At 40.3% G+C, this 17378-nt stretch overlaps 1 protein-coding gene across 6 annotated transcripts in view; it reads left to right on the top strand.

Moving 5' to 3' along the window:
• Window positions 1-16572, top strand: part of LOC120796191 (SH3 and PX domain-containing protein 2A-like) — a 52502-nt gene extending 35930 nt beyond the window's left edge. For 5 of the 6 annotated variants that reach the window (XM_040138672.1, XM_040138674.1, XM_040138671.1 and 2 more), the window contains 7 exons: window positions 6114-6227; window positions 8348-8431; window positions 11931-12048; window positions 12145-12473; window positions 12665-12714; window positions 13280-13399; window positions 13567-16572. In XM_040138672.1, coding sequence (XP_039994606.1) covers window positions 6114-6227; window positions 8348-8431; window positions 11931-12048; window positions 12145-12473; window positions 12665-12714; window positions 13280-13399; window positions 13567-15495 — 2744 coding nt within the window. In that variant the 3' untranslated portion in view covers window positions 15496-16572. The remainder of the gene's footprint in view (window positions 1-6113; window positions 6228-8347; window positions 8432-11930; window positions 12049-12144; window positions 12474-12664; window positions 12715-13279; window positions 13400-13566) is intronic. The other variant, XM_040138673.1, reaches the window with a different exon arrangement.
• The last annotated feature ends 806 nt before the right edge of the window (window positions 16573-17378 follow it).

Genomic DNA, 17378 nt, shown 5'->3' with positions numbered 1-17378 from the left:
CCTAAATGTAGCCTTGCAGAGCTGCTAGCCTGGCTTTAGACTTTTATGTCTTGTTTGAGCTATCACGCACAGACAGCACATGTTTTACTCAGTAGTTAATGAGAAAACTGCAGTTTTCTTGCAGATTTTAGCATCAGCAATTACTTCAAATGTGACAGCATCATGAATACTGGCTGTTACAATTTTTCTATCTCTGATATGCAGGAGGATTAAAGACAAGGTCAGTGTTGAGCTTCTATGCTGCCAATGCTCAAACCTTCAGTTTCCCAATTTGGTATGTGCAGTTTCAGCAAGAACATGTTTCCTTGTATAAAAGAGGAAAAACTCTATAATTCTTGTCAGTGAACCACCAAAGACATGATATAGAAAACTTGCCAAGTGTTAAATGTCTCAGAGCAGATGGAGGACACATTATCCACTCATAGTAATCCCCGTCCTCCACATTCTTTCAGCTTACCATAGGAAGTACTAATGACCATCTCAAGAAATTAACCTTATCCTGTATTTTTAGATATGGAAACTCAGATGGGAGCTTTGTAACTGGCATTTCAACGTACTGCAGGCTTCTACTGCTTTATTTTCTTTCATGTTGTCACACACTGATACAGGCAGAGGAGAGGAAGAACAGGAGCTATAACAGTATTTAACAGCACAAATAGCGGTAATAATAGCGTACAGAAATCAGTCTGTGGAGCCAAAAAGGTGCCTCTCTCACACTCAAGAATTGACCATTGAGTTGAACCAGCATTTTTAAGGGGTGGGTTTTCAGACACTCAAGGACTGCTGTGTCTCCAAATCTGTGGAGCCTAGAGAGCACACAAGCTGTGGGCTATAGATTCGTCAGACCATGAGGGGATCCTTTCAGAGGCTGGGAGTGAGTGAAGGTCGTTCCTTAGGTCAACATTAGCTCTTGAAAGTCGTTTTGTGCCGTTTTCACCCCCTCCCACTCGCACCAGAGGCACCCAGGTAATTGAAACCCAGTGTTTTATGAAAACTGGAAGTGTGTGTGTTGGGCTGGATACCTTCCCCCTTGTGCTTTGATTTTGGATCTACTGTTAATAAATACAGAAGCTGGAAATGAATGGGGTTTTCTCCTGCTCTACTCAACAGTGGTGTCAGATATCTGCAGGACTGCTGAGCCACTGCATTCCTCATCATTTCAGGTCATGAAAAAAAAAAAGCCTCCTCGTGCTGCTGAATCTGTGTTTCTCATTTTTATGCAAGATATATAGAAATATTTAGTGAGTATTACAAATTACTTCAAAGCACAGAACAATGTTGATTTCTAATTTCAGTACCGTTTCAGGTTTATGTCTCAGTGACAAATTTACAGAGATGAGCAGGACATTAAGGAGCGTTGCAATGTCACACTGTTTTATGTGTGCCATTTGCTTAGCTATCAGATTTGATTGGTTTTATATGTAGATTGCAGTTTTGTTTTATATGTTATACAGTCCTCTTAGGAGAAACCCAAAATGGCATAAATATAGTTTCTTGTTGCAGCTGAGAATCTGTTGTTGATTACAGTAAAAATGAAGCATTGGTCTTAAAGCTGATAGAGTTTCCAGATGGTAGATACTGAATGCAAGACAAATAGAGCTAGAAATAGAAATGCTGCTCACTCACATTATATGTCTGTCCACAGTTTCTGCAATTTTAAGTTAAGTGAGACTATCAGGACAGCTCCATAAAAGTCTTGAGCGAGCATCTGTTTACATGTCTAATCTTATCTTCTCTTTGCAGAAATAACTATCTCAGTAGCTTTTTTCCATCTTGCATTTACACATTTCTGCAAAACTTGCAACTTACATAACCAACATTGATTTTTGTTCATTATAAGAGCAGTTTGTTTTTGAAAAATAAGAATAGTATGACAGTTTGGGCAGATTTTATTACCGTTTGATGGAGCAGGATAGCTGTTTCCTCCTGTTTCCAATCTTTGTTCTTGGCTAAGTTAATTGGCTACTGGCTGTAGCCTTATATGTAATGGACAGATATGAGAGTTATATCAACTTTCTGACACACATCTAACTTTCTGACAGAAAGCAAATAAAAAATTATATTTCCCAAATGTCAAACTTTTGCTTTAAATCTGGATCTTTATGTTTCATGCTGTCTAAATTAGGCAGACATGATCATTTTTCTTTTCTTTTTCTTTTTTTTTAATTATTGAAATGATTGGAATCAAGTTGGAATTTTACTTGATTTCAGAGTTAAGCACCTCAAAGTAGGCTACTGGGGCATAAACTTAGTTACAACTTGTCCTCTGCCCCGCTTAAAACATTTAGTTTCTCATGATGTCCTTGTAGTGCAACATAACAGTGCTGTCAAGATGAGCCATTTGGTTTCTTCCTTTCCAAGGCTGTGACATTTGAGGTTGGTGTCTGTGGTTGTGATCCTGCGGTGTCATGGTGTTATATGAGATCTCCACCAGAAGCTTGTGGGTTTAGCTATTGTCCTATGCCACCACTGGCCCCAAAACGTTTGGGATTACAAAACTAAACTCCGCTCAAACATTTTAAAAGCTTTTTGATTTACTCAGAATGTTTACTAAGTAGCTATAATCGTGATATTGAATAATGTTTAGCAAAGTGTATTAACCGTCAGCATTTGGCTGTGTTCTTTTTTTCCTTTGTGGTTGAAACTCAGCAGCAGCTTTCCAAGATTTTTTTTCCTTACGTGGATAGCGAGGCAGGAAGACACAGAGAAAAGCAGGTTGTGACAGAATCATCAAAAACAGTGAGAGATGATACACATGCACTGATAAAGATATAGGTGTAGCTTTGTAACATTCTGTATGTCTACACTCTTTTCTGTGGGAACCAAGACATTCGGTGGATCAAATAAAAAAAATTCACAGATGCACGTGTACTCGTACAAACACATGCATATTTTCAGACATCAGGTATGGGTCCTTCACCTTTGCTCATCACACGTCTTTACAGACAATCCCTGCCATCCGGAAACGAGGTAGAGAGAACACGTTCCTCCCCAAATCCTTTTTCCATTATCTGCCATTTTGCCTTTCACCAGCTGAATCCATAACTTCATTCACTCACCTCACAGGAGCTTTACTTTAACTTTTTCACCGTTGGATTTCATTGTTTATGATGTTACATACAATACTTTATGTCTGACAAGAAAGATTTTTGATATACCCAACAGTACAAGGGGGGCGCCTCCTAGGTCATACATTGGTAAAATGAAGATGAAGATGAACTAATTTGAGAAAACCATGCAGGCTTACCAATGTGATTTAATCGAAATGTTAGACATTATGTAATTCTGCAAACTTGCTGTCAGCAAGAGACCAACAAAACAGCTGTTTCTTTTGTATTGACCTCAGTTGAAGATCTGTGTCCTCATGAAGAATGTACAAATGATAACCCTGTCAAATATGAAGTTGAAATTATCCGAAAGTTAAGAGTCACATTCCCTTCCCAGCCCTCATGGAGAAATATTCCACAACATCCATAAAGTATGATATGTGAAAAGAATAGGTGGGTTTCCTTTGCCCTAAATGTAACAAAAAGATTGAATCAGTATACCCTCTGTCCACATCATAGTTTCTGGCGTTTGTATTTTCGTCATTTTGTGTTGCCCATATACATGGACTATGGAGCTGGTTTTGTGCAAGATTGAATTACTCTGTGAATGGATGCATGCGATGAAAGACATGAAGCAGTTTTCTCATTTAGAAGTGTTTTTTTTTTTTTTTTACATTTCACATAATTGCAACTTCTCTGATAGAAACCTGCAATGTCCAGGAAATCGGCACTTGCATCATCTGTGTGAGTTTTTAAAAGTGCTTTTATTGCTTCTTCTGAGGTTCAGTGAACTCAGCATAAGCACCTGCCATATGGGAGCGTGGTTGAAAAATACAGGCAAGGCAGCCCAAGCCATCAATAGAAGCATATATTTACTCAGGCCTTTTCAAGTGACAGTGTGTCTTTGCTGTGTATATATATTTAGACTTGCAGACAAGTGCTCTCAATTAAATTACATTCCTACACCTTATTCTTATATTTGCTCACATTTCTCTAAGTGTCAGTTTGCTGAGGTGAAAATGACATTTCTCCCATCCTGGCATGTGGTAAAATGGCAGTGTGCAAATGTAAGGATTTCTCTTTATTGAGTTGACGCAGGTCTTGGCAGGTAGTCCTGCCAAGCTGACCTCTGTCTTTAATAGTCAATTTAATTTCATGTACCATTTAATGTAGTTTATGTTGCCCTTTGATGGTCATTAAACATGACACATCAGATTTAAATGTTTTCAAGGACATAATGATGTATCGCAACATTTTGGTATAATTGTTAAGAATTAGGATGTCAGTATAATTGTCATATTAGAGTTGACAATACTAGGTCTGTATATTGCATTCTGTGATTCTGAATGTTGTGGACACCATTTTGTTTTTACCAACATGGGCTTTCGTTCAAGCCACAGCTTTGGTGCAAAGACTGAGCACATTACATGGCTTGTTTCATCCCTGAGCCTGAGCCAGCATAATGCTCAGAGCCAGACACTTACAGCGTCCTCCCATCTGGACCCACCCTAACTCTATGCAAAATTGCCTCACTGTACAGCTGATGTTTTTTTGTTTTTTTGTTGTGCAGCCTAGCAAGTTCATCAATTAAATAAATCATCCTTTACATGAATCACAGAAATTGCACTTTTAAGTTACAAAAAGGGACAGGAATTGTTTTCTCTTTTGTTACCTCCACTGAGAAAGTTGCATTTAGTCTGTCAGCAGGGTATCTCTAGTTCTTCTAGATTCCAGTTAAACTTGGTGGACAGATAGGCATCTGACCAGGGAACAGTCTGATTCAGTACTGTTAGTCATCACAATTTGGGATTTGCTAACATTACAAAATGATTAAGTTTTTATAACCATAAGTACAGCATGAAACTGCCTGAGGAGGGGATCTGATACCAGATCCTACGGGCATCCTTGCAGAAATCAATAAATTATAGTGAAATCACGATGTCTTTGAATATCACAGCTGGTTAAGGAATTGTTCAGTGTTGGCAAAGGTTTGGATCTCTGCTCTGGTTTGTTTTGCTGAGAGATAAGACGCCATTATCCAGCGGTGGTGAAATTTTCTGTACTGTCATTTTTCAAGTTCTCCCTGACTTAACAAAATAATCTCTCCACATGAAGCAGATCCAACATAACCGAATGAAAAAGTCTTTAACACTGATGAAAAAAAACCTCCTTTCGTACTGTCCTACTTTCAACTCTCCTTTTAATCCATAGAGGCCTTTAATTGCTACCTGTCTAATTAAGATGCATGACTGCAAAATCAAGAACATAATTACAACATAAGTCACTACATAGATGAATCACAATTTCCAGATATAAACATCTACAGTCTATTTGGTGTCATTTCCATAATAGCATCCTATAATATTGCCTCATCCTTTACCATCTCATTAATTGAGTAATACAAGTTCTTTCTGTTCCTGTCTATCATTCTATATTCTGGTTCTTTTTATTAATTGTGTGCAAATAAACTACCTCATAACACACCATTTCTGTAGGAAAAAGTACAGTGGAGGTTTGGACCAGCTGTGAAAGGAACACTCTGTTCCTCTTTATGGGCCATCCAGACAGCTGTCAGCCGTATTGTATTCCCGTTACCACAACAAATAGAGTACGTGTGGCAGACCACATATAGGACTGTTTTCTTGCCAGCTTCGTCACTTACGTCTCCTTCAAAGAGCTGACATGGTTTCACAAATGCGGCTGACTTTTTTGTGTACTTTTAAATTGTTATGATTGGTGCACATATGTTCTTTACATTTGCCACAAGGCCTTACGCAGCACACCGAACCTAGAACAATGGATCCATGTATTCCACTTACTTTATTATTATTATTAAAGTGAAACATCACGTTTTTTATGTGCTTATCACAGATCCAAATTCGTCAGCAGCAGACATCAGATGACATTTTAATTTTTCTACACCTTAAGTTTAAGCTATACATACTGTTTTTTGCTATATAATCCATTGTATGGTGTTCTTGTTAATGATCTTGCACACTATGCACCTGGTTACCTTGTTATACCTACATAGTCCTGGTGATTTTCAGCCTCTGTGTGTTTCTACAGGCTGGTGGTTTGTCAGCACCGCAGAGGAACAGGGTTGGGTCCCTGCTACCTATCTCAACTCCCACAGTGGCACACGGGATGACCTGGAGCTGGGTGCCTCTAAAGCTGGGGAAGGTAAGTCGCTGCTAACTCCCCTGCCTCTGCCCACCCAACCACACACACACACACACACACACACACACACACACACACACACACACACACACACACACACACACACACACACATACACACTCTTTAAAATACCCTCACACAGATGCCACCTCTGCCCTCAATCCTCAGTCTTTGATCTGTGACAAAATGGAGCAAACTCGCCCCTACTTCACCACTGCCTGCCTACGCTAACGTCTGACGCCAGGCTGGTGTGAACACCTTTCTCTGTCTGCCTGCCATCATAAGCATGCTTGAACAGAGCGGAGATTCAGGACTGGTTAAACAGCAAGGAGGAGTGCCAGGGGGGGACCCAAACCACAGCTACTGAAGTGATGTGCTGTACAGTAGAGATCCAGAGCAATATTAAGTGATATGACCTCCATGGAGTGAGCTCATGAAAGAGGCATGTGTTTCCATCAGCAGTAAGGAATAAAACGAGAATATTTCATGAGCTGTGCTCTTTGTATTACGGTTGACCTTAATTTAAGCAGGCTCTGACATGAAATATGCTATTCCATGCAACGTCTGCTCATCATTGTGGATTACTGAAAAGTTACAGTATAGTACATGAGTTTAGGCGTTAAATTTTGTGCGCTTACAAGAAATCAGAGCGGGATCCAAAACCCTGAGAGAAAACAAAGTTATGTAGTTTAATTTTCCAGGTTATAATGCTGACATGTGAGGCTGAAGACTGCATCTGATCATGCAATCATCATGATAGCCCTGTCAGACATGGTTATCAAGCCCCCTAAGAGGAGCTCAAGCTGTCTCATTCTTCAGTATTAGTGGAGGAAACATTTTAAATATAGCTCAATTAGTGTCACATACCCAGATTTTGAAATTTATGACAGGTGGTGCAGCCACTATAGCTTATTTGTTAAAATATATGCAGCACTGTGTTAGAGAAAACTCAACAAACTGGAGGCACGGGAATAATTAAGTTATTACACTTCCAAAGAAACATCAAGATTTTCCAGCACTCTGGCCAAAACATCTTTTTCTGTACAATTAGTGTACTCTATAACAATGGGACCCAGGATCCCCTTGGTGTTGTATATCTTATGACTCAGATTGGAGGGAGAGAGAGAATACAGAGACTAAAACAGTGTTTCACAATATGAGTAATGTGTTAAAAGGCCCTTTTCTTTGGACTACAACATATATGCATACCACAAATGTATGACCGCACACAGACACAAGTACACACACATACCTAAATGCAAACGTCTACACCCAACACTCCTATCTACTCAGTCAGAGATAGCTACTATTTGCTGCCAGGGGGTTTCGAGAAGGACAGTCTGTCAGTGTAATTAGTGTTTATGTGTCTAGTCAGTCATGGGAATGGCATGATACTCATGAAGCATCTCTTTGTCAGCCCTGTGGTCTTCAGCAGTCTGTGCCCCCGCATTGTCACAGAAAAAAAGCACATCTTTCTGGAAAGCTGGATTTTGAGTTCTTAATAGTTTTCGTTCAAAAACCCAAAAAAGAGATATGTGGAAAGTTCAGACAGCTTCAGATGTGAGTCTACCCACTGATGGAAGTGTACACAGATCCTCATCTTCCATTTTTGTTCATATTTTACATGAAATAAACAGTACTTCCTGGTGGAGAGTTGGACGAGAAGATTGATACCACTCATATCTGTAGCTGTAAGCTAAATGTAGCATTACAGCCAACGTGAGCAGCCAGTTACAGAACGTCTAAGGTGCAGAACTCCAACCGGGGGCGCCCTCAGCTGTTCTACTAATTGGATGGCATTCCTGCAGCAGCAATGTGTGTCCCAGATGCTCTAACTTGACAGTATGGGACAACCATGCTAACAACAGCCTAATTAAAAGCCACAGAGAAGATGTCTTGGTTTAACACTTCCTGTGTAGCCTCCATCCATCCACTCTAACTGTCCACCATGTTTGCTTTGTGGTCTTGTTTTATGTCCTCCATGTAGCTAATAATGGTGCTGATTCGGGTGGACCCATGTCATTTGTGTGCTGTGTGTTTGTGTAACATTTGTGCTTGCTCTTCATGTCTCCCATGTTTGTTTGTTTTGTCGTTGTCTGGTCACCATGTGTGTCTGTCAGTTACTAAGCGACATAAGGCTCATCTGAAGAGGCTGGACCGGAGATGGACGTTGGGGGGTGTCATCAGCAGGCAGCAGAGCCGAGGTGAACTGAGACAGATGCTGCATCCCCTCCCTCCCTCCCTTCCTTAAGCTATTGTTCTCCTCCCCCTGTCTTACAGCCCATCTTATTTATTGTCTGTTATCACATGGTTCAGCTTGTCCCTGTCCACATGCACATATTTGTTAAGTCTTGCATCCCATGTTGTCTTCCAGCAAATGCATTTATTGTGAGTCACAATCCACCACAACTAACCACTAACTGATGTTAATATGAAATGAGCTTGGAAAGCAAAGGTGAAATCAGCAGCTTTATATACACCAGTTATTGATGCTAAGCTTAAATTATGTTACAAAAGTGCTCCATGTAAGGGTTTTCATTATAATTAAACACAGTGTGCCAAAACCAATCTTCTCAGAATCACACTACCCACTCATCTGAAAGTAGTTGTGTAATAGACTTTGGAATGCCTTAATCTGCATTTTAGAGCCATATTTTGCTTATTTATGAGCAAATGAAGCATGCATGTAGTTTTCTAATGAGTGTGTGTTCTACAAAAGTGTGGCAGAAACAGACATTTATCCTGCTTTGGTGCAAATAGCAACCAATATGGATAGATAAACGAAGAGCCTTATTAATCTCTCATTTGTTTAGCAGGAAAATCACATTCTCTATCACAGACTTACACATGTTCCTCTTACCAAGGCCAAGGGTTTTTTTGTTTTGTTTTTTTTCACAGGAGATGCATTTGGATTGCTAACAGGAGTGAGGATAGGATATTAAGTTAAGCCCAAACTTTGTGCTTGGCAGTGGATGTTGCTCTTTGGAGTGGAGAGAGAGTTGTTTCTACCCTAGGACTGAAATCCTGCTTTGTGTTTTAAAAAAAAAAAAAAAAAAAAGACATATTTTGCTGACTCCACAAGAATAATTTATAACACTGATGCAGGCGATGCGTGTTGTGGTTAACATAACATCTGAATCAGAGTTTCCCTTCATTGCACTGCTGGATATTGTTTAAAAGAGTTTGAGGAGAGGAAAACGTTATACCAGCCCCAACACAAAGAGGCCGGAAGAAACAGGCAAAAGGAAAATAAAGGGGTCAGAAATATCCTTTACCCATGGAACCCACTGTAGTTTTTGTAAGTAAAAGTAATTATCATCCCACACCCATTCAGTTCCTACACTACCTTGGAAATGGGTGGAGAGAAGGAAAATGGAATAATGTGTCATCAGAGTGTTGATTCCTATGTACAAACTTGGAGGACAGCGTACAGTACACCGCTTTTTTATGTGCTTCACTCCTTTTTGAACACCTCTTCTACCTGTGCTGTCTGTGGTTAGACAGGAATTGCCATAATGACAGGAAATGAGGTCTTTGCTCTGCCCCTTGGCCCCATGGGAATGCATAAATCAGCATGGAGCCTCTGCTCTCTATTATGTGTAGCGTTAGGAGACACTTGCTGTCACGAAGCCAAGGACATCGTTAGCTCGCCCCATGTGCTGTAGTTCGCCTTGGTCAATTCCCCATTGTGAATATAAGTAAATAAGTGATGTTAGAGTGGTTGATATTATGGCGCACCTCATATGGTTACATTTTGAGGAATACACACTTGTACTCAGTAGTTTTTTATGGGCATTTTAGACCTTTATCGTACAACTGATCGTAGAGAGATGATAGGAAATAAGGAGAGAGGGAGACGGGAAAAAACGCAAACCGTAAGGTTGGGACACACAGACTGTTGAGTGGATTATGAGTAATGAGTGATAGTACCGCGGTGTGAAGCGTTTGCTATAGTCTGGGTCAGTTGCTGTTGACAGTCGGCCGATAAAATCCATATAGTGTGTGATATGTAACGATTTTAATCTTAAATCGTTCTCATGAAGATTTAACGTTTGACATTTGCAACTCTCATTGGCAACCAAAGACATCACGTGTGTTGCCCGAGGGAGACATACCTGTAAATAAACAGCTTTATCTAAAATCAGCTTTGTTTTACAAAGTTAACTCCCCTCACGATCCCTCTGTAGGCTGTACGGTCCATGTTGTCCACATCTCTCCACTTAGGTTTTAAGTACAAAATGCACTGCATATAAATATTGCAAACTGCTGGTTCTTGTTTTGACTCAAGAACATGTGACAGTTGGCATCCTTGCAGGATTTGTGGAGTCATCTACCACCAGAACTCCACTTGTTATTGACCAGTTGTTTAGTGTGTAGTCTAGTGTATTTACTTAGTCTTAAGGTTTATGCTCCTTCCTGACTATCAAAAACTAAAAAATCTCTGCAAGTGATGGAAACAATCTCTGTGTGGTTTTTCCAGTCTTTTGATCTTCAACTTTGTCCAAAGCTTTAAAGGATAATATTTTTTCAAGTCTGTCAAAACAACACTCACTTGCAAATATGCACATTGAGAGCATTATTGTTTGTTGTAATGATTCCTCATGTCCGTACTGGCTGCAAATAGATCCCATCTTAAAGTGTTGGGGGGCAAAATCCACAGTCTTAGTTTCATGCAAAATGCACTGAGGTTAAAGCAGTCTGAGACAATCAAATCAAGTGGGTGTCTTCCAGAGTTTACTATAGTCTCTCGTTCCAAATTTCCTTTTTCTGTTTCCACAGACAGTGTTTCCTAGTTGAGCTGTGGTGGAGGGGCAGCAACTAAAAGAGGGAATTTTGTACTAAAAATACTGTAATGTTAGAAAATGCCGGTTTGATTTGTCTAACTCAGACAACTGAAACCTTGTGTAATCTTTGGCTGAAGTTTGGAATAATTTTTTGCACAGAAATTTGGACATGGAAATTTTGTTTTGACCTCCATCACTTACATTGAAAGTTATTTAAGAGGGGATCTCTTTGTGGCCAGTATCCACAGGAGGAACAATTAGTGAGCAGTGCTTTTTATGTACATATGGGCATGTGAGTATTATTTTGAGACAAGCTTGAAAAAATGTGAACCTATCCTTTAATCCTCGGGCCACCAGGGTGCCCCATTGCTCCTTATTTGTGAGAAGTATCATACTGTAACTCATAATCCAATACTGTCATAATGTGTTGATCGTGATAATGATGCTAACACTGCAAGGGATTTTTTGCTGTCATATATTGCTAAAAAATATCTATGTAAAATACTTCATGTTATCTGTGTAACTTCGGAAAAATACGTACTGTTATGATGGCAAAATATTTTTTATTAAGCTCTCTCAGTTTCATAAAAAACATTATAGACAAATCTCATGTGCCAAAGAACATTTTAACAAACACACAGAGAACACATCTACTCTCACATCTGGCATCTGAATGAACTACCAGGAAGCAGTACAGTTCCAGTCTGTATTTAAGAAAAGATACACCTCTGCTGTGTTAACCCTTATCGCTTATTGCTGCAGTATGATCATATAAATATTCAAAGTCTGTAGAAAAGATTTATAGAATATACACTTCTTTTTCTTTTCTTTTGTATGATTTTCTTGCTTTCATTGATATTGCAGCCCCCAAATTCGTAGCTTTTTTTAGCATTGTTATTCTCTACTCTGGCTTTGGCAGAAGAGAAGTACGTAACAGTGCAGCCCTATTCCAGCCAGGGGAAGGATGAAATTGCTTTCGAGAAGGGAGTTATCGTGGAGGTGATTCAGAAGAACCTGGAAGGCTGGTGGTTTATCAGGTAAGCCTCTGTTCCCTTGCTTCAGACATTTTTTATTTCTTTCATTAAAAAAAGATGGTATTTCTAATCAGTTTCCTCGTACAACATACCTCACAGGTACCAGGATAAAGAGGGCTGGGCTCCTGCCTCTTACCTAAAGAAGATGAAAGATGACCTCTCTCCCCGCAAGAAGACTGTTACAGGCCCGGTGGAGATAATTGGAAACATCATGGAGATCAGTAACCTGCTTAACAAGAAAGCCTTGAGTGAGAAGGATGTGCAAACTGAAGGTGTCCCAGAGAGCCCCCAGGTGGCCAAGAAGGAGATCAGCTTGCCAATCCCCTGTGCTGACTCCAGCCCTGTTAATTCCCCACAGGATGGAAAAAGCAAAGCAGAGCCTGCTTCACCAGCGATAGCCCGCATCGCCCCTCATCGGGTGGAAATTGGTTAGTCATGTCACTGTGAATGTTCCAGTTTCTTTCATAACTTGAATTTCTGTCAATCTGTAAGAGTAGATCACTAATCAAACTTTTTAAAATCCCATTCTTAAATGTCTTGAGGCTTATTAGTGTCTATTCATAAATGTAACCAAACATGTCTGTTCTATTTATGTCTTTTTTCTCTGATTGTTTTGCAGGTTCCCCAGTTCTCAGGCAAAAACCTCCTCCTCGGAGAGACGCAACCCTGGTAAGAGTGTTTGATATTTTAGTCATCCATGGCCTCCTTCTACTCATTTATTTATTTTTTTATTGGTTGACAAACATCATGGGGCTTGAAAAGCCTCTACATATAGGTGCTAATAAATATATACTGTATATAGTATATTATTGTTGGAATAATGTTTGTACTGAATTTATCTCCGATTGATGGTCGTGCGCAGGACTTTGATATCTATGGCTTTTCTTTCATAAAGACAATAGCAGCAAACAATAAGAAGTAGTGGAATCAGTATTCAGACTCTTTACTTAAGTAAAAGTACCAATACATAAGTGTAAAAATATTCCATTACAAATAAAAGTCCCGTATTCAGAATCTCTCTTCTAATAAAGGTAGAAGTAGGTTGAAGGTAGAAGTTCTCATTTTGCAACTGATATATTTATACATGATATTAATAGATTGTTAATACTGATCCATCAATATGTAAGGATCATTTTATTGTTGTAGCTGTTGGAAGTGGAGGCAGTTTCAACTATGTTATATTGCCCCCCCCCCTTGGCCTAAGTCTAACATTGTCAATTTTTTTTCTGCCCAGGGATTTCAGTTGCCCTCTCCACCAGAGCCCCCTACAGTTGAAGCAGAGTATTACACCATTGCAGATTTCCAGTCCTGTATATCTGATGGTATCAGTTTCAATGGAGGACAGAAAGCAGACGTAAGAGCTCTTTTTTTTAAAGTAAATTTCTAACATCTCAAACTTGGGTACCAATCATATATCTCCTGATTATTCATCATAGCTCATTAACAACTCTGCTTTTTCCAAGAGAGAATCGAAATCAATCAGTCATTAAAATGTTTAAAAATGTTGAACTTGTATTTTAGGTCATTGAGAAGAACTCGGGTGGTTGGTGGTATGTCCAGATAGGAGAGAAGGAGGGCTGGGCTCCCTGCTCCTACATTGATAAACGTAAAAAGCCCAATCTGAATCGCAGAACAAGCACTCTGTGCCGCCCTAAAATTCCCCCCCCAGCTCCACCTGTGAAAAAACAAGACTCATCTGAGACTGCGCCTCCCAGCAGCCCGGGATCTGAAGCTCCAGAGTCCCCTGTGTCTCCTGGGAGGCCAGTGTATGAAGAGCCAGAATATGATGTTCCTGCCATTGGCGATCTGGACCTGGAGTCTGAGTTTGAGTTTCTGAGAGGAGAAGGTTCCTTGGTGGACGGAAAGAATGAGGACACTTCTTCCGAGAGGGGATCCCATCTGTCCTCCAAGCCCTCTCCAGCTTCATCACTCCACAGTGCCTCCTTCAAGATTGGTGAGTCATTTGAAGATGGCCATGAGGCAGAGGGGGAGGCGGAGGGAGAGGAAGAGTGTATCTACGAGAATGATGGCTTCCGGCCCTTCAGAGAGATCACAGAGAGGCAGTGCAGCAGGGAATCAAATTCCTCCAAGACAAGTGTCTTATCGGAAACTGGCAAGACTGCAAACCCAACTCCAGGTGGATGGAGACCTGCAGGGAACAAGCTCAAGATCGACTTGAATGGGAGCCCATTTTCAGCCAAAGTTGAGGAGGCGTCCAGTCCCAAATCTGCCTCCACTGACTCCACCCCAGATCTGTCCAGACCTAAGAAAGACCAAGAGGAGAGCAAGGCATCCTCTCCCACCAAGTCTTCCTCTAAACTAAAGCCAGTGGTGAGGCCTAAACCACACCTAGGCAAAGCCTCCAGTGCAGAAAAGATGGACATCAGCACCTTGAGAAGACAGCTGCGGCCAACAGGGCAGTTGAAGAACGGCACTAAAACTAAAGGTGAGGACTCTGAGACAGCTTCAGTCATCTCCTCTGAGGATTCCTTCTCTTCTCAGAGCACATCCGATCTATCCTCCATCTATTCTAAAGGCAGCCGGGGAGACTCTGACCTGGAAGGCTGCAGCCTGTATCGCACCACAGATCCCTATGAAAAAGTCCAAGAGTCTGAGCTCAGTTTCCCCGGCGGAGTGGAGGTGGAAGTGCTGGAGAAGCAGGAGAGTGGCTGGTGGTATATCCGCTGGGGAGATGCAGAAGGTTGGGCTCCAACTTACTACCTGGAGCCTGTCAGGCAACAAGATGACATGGCAGGGTCCGAATCTGATGGCACCCCGACTAAACCTGGAAGCCTCAGCAAGTCTAACAGCCTGGAGAAGAATGAACAAAGGGTGCAGGCGTTGAACAACATCAACCAAAACTTAAAGAAGGTCACCCCACCCATCCCCTCCAAGCCTCCAGGAGGCCTCTCCAAACCTACTGGCTTGTTCGGTTCACGGAAGCAGAATAACACCAAACAGCAGCAGGTTGTCAGACCTCAGTCTGTCTTCATATCACCCCCGATCAGGGATGTTCCCAGCCCCGTTGGCTCCCTCAGGAGAAACGAGTCCCTTAACTCCACAGACCACCCTCGTAGCAGCCCTACAGTGCGACGCAATGCCTCCTTCGGCACTGTGCCACGCAGCCTGGTGTCGAACAACATAGCACAACCCAACAGGAACAGATCCGGCACCGGAAGCTCTGAATCCCTTGGCCTCAGCACTCAGAAAAATGCCCTCCCTGTATCCACAGTGAGGCCCAAGCCCCACATTATCCATAACAACCTCAGAGAGGTGTATGTCTCCATAGCAGATTACCATGGTGACGAGGAGACCATGGGATTTCCTGAGGGGACGAGTCTGGAGGTCCTGGAAAGAAACCCCAATGGATGGTGGTACTGCAAGATTCTGGACAATGGTAGACCAAGGAAAGGATGGGTTCCCTCAAATTACCTCGAGAAAAAGCACTAGCACTCATGTGCGGAGCTGGCAGAACTCTGAACATGCGTGTAAAGACTACTCAAACATATGCATTTATTTTGTGAAGAATGCTAACCCTAAGACGTTAAGTGAGGATTGAAATCTTACCCGGTACCTTTGCCAAAATGAGCAGCCAGATCAAATTTTGACTTTGAAATGAAATGAGACATCTGGTAAAATGAGTCTACATGATACAGTACCTGAGACATTGCATCAGAGACAAATATATTGGGACTTGGTGACACAGACAAAGAGAACACCAGAAAGCAGAAGAATGATTTAGTGCTATTATTCCGTGGTTACCTGTAACTTGAAATAAGATGTCATTTTGTGTCCACTCCTTGAACCTTTTTCTGTAAGTTTATAATGTATTTTTAAAAAAAACAACTTTTTAAGCATTTAAAGCTTACTGCATGTTTGATATGATTCATTATACTGACAATGCCTTGAGCTGTTGAATTTAAGCCTTTTCTCCTCCTTTCTTTACAGAAAATCTCAGTCTCTTGTTGCCAAAGCTGCTTTGTCTTAGTCTCATTTTGGTGCTGTTTGTTTGCATGTTTTTTATATCTCTTTATAATGTATGTCACCTTTTATGTGAAATATTTTATCCATTCAATTTTGTAATATTGTCCTAATGAAACAATTTGTGAGCATCTCTGATTATCACAGTATTTTCTTATCCTTAAATGGGAAAACAATCCCTGATGATCTCCCCTGAAATTTATAGCCTTAAAATGTATTTTTTGTTTTAATTTCAGAGGCTAATTATCCAAAATTAAACTTCCCTCATGTCAGTGAAAATCATATTTATTCATTACTTAAATATCATATAATTACTTATTTTATTATTTTTTTAATGATTAAAAAAATCACAATGGCTTAAACATTTCTAAGAACTGCTCTGTTAATCATAACATTTTGAATTTCTGCTGGGCAGTAAATTTAACATAATTCTTAAGCTGCAGTAGTTCTGGGATGCTCACTTTTGTTTTATGTTAACTGTGTGACCAGTGATGATAACTGAAGTGCCAAAAGAATTAATTAAATAAATGCACTTTTGAATAATTATTAGGACTTTCTTCTTTAAATTTTTACGTTACTTGACCTAGTTACTGTTTGCCCACACGTGAGGTTTGCTCCTGTGGTACAGTGGTTCCCAATCTTGCAATCATGTCTATATACATACAAGAAATATATATATTTATATGCAAATGCAAAAGGAAAATGCAAAAGCACCCTGGGGGGTACAAGTAACCGTGGTTGGGAATCACTGCTCTGGTGTACTCACAGATGTGAAGCAGATCCAGATAGTGTTTAAGGTACATCGTCATAATGGAATTCTCATGTAGGTTCACTTTAGGGACACGTTAATATTTTATATTTGGCGTCGTTTTAAAGGGTACATTCTTGGCTTTTATTCAACCCCCTTTGTGGGTCTGTGTGACAACGGCATTCAGTTGGGCTTTTTTTAAATCACGCTGACACATTTTTCTACAATTTCTGTGATGTAGTAGTCATTGTACACAATGATACATATCACACAGAATAAATATCGCCTTCAGCACACGTCACATTAAAAGCATATATATGTGTGTGCACATTTAAAATAAATCTACACAGCTGACTAAGTTCAACTCATTTCCCCCTGTCTATGTATTCGCAATGGCCCCAGTTCAAGTCTGGTAGGGAACCTTTGTTGCCTGTCCTCCCTCATTTCCTCCCACCTATCTACAGTCTGCTATCAAAATAAAAGGCAAAAATACCCCTAAAAATGCTTTCAAAATTAAATAAAAAATTGAAATCTTTTTTTTTTTTTTTTAATTTTTAGTATTTACAGTAATAGTAGTCATATCATTATCTCTTTATTTTTTATT

Source organism: Xiphias gladius, chromosome 11, assembly GCF_016859285.1.
Source record: "Xiphias gladius isolate SHS-SW01 ecotype Sanya breed wild chromosome 11, ASM1685928v1, whole genome shotgun sequence".
Taxonomy (NCBI): domain Eukaryota; kingdom Metazoa; phylum Chordata; class Actinopteri; order Istiophoriformes; family Xiphiidae; genus Xiphias; species Xiphias gladius.
Note: the sequence above shows the minus strand (reverse complement) of the source record. Positions and strands in the feature narration are given on the sequence as shown.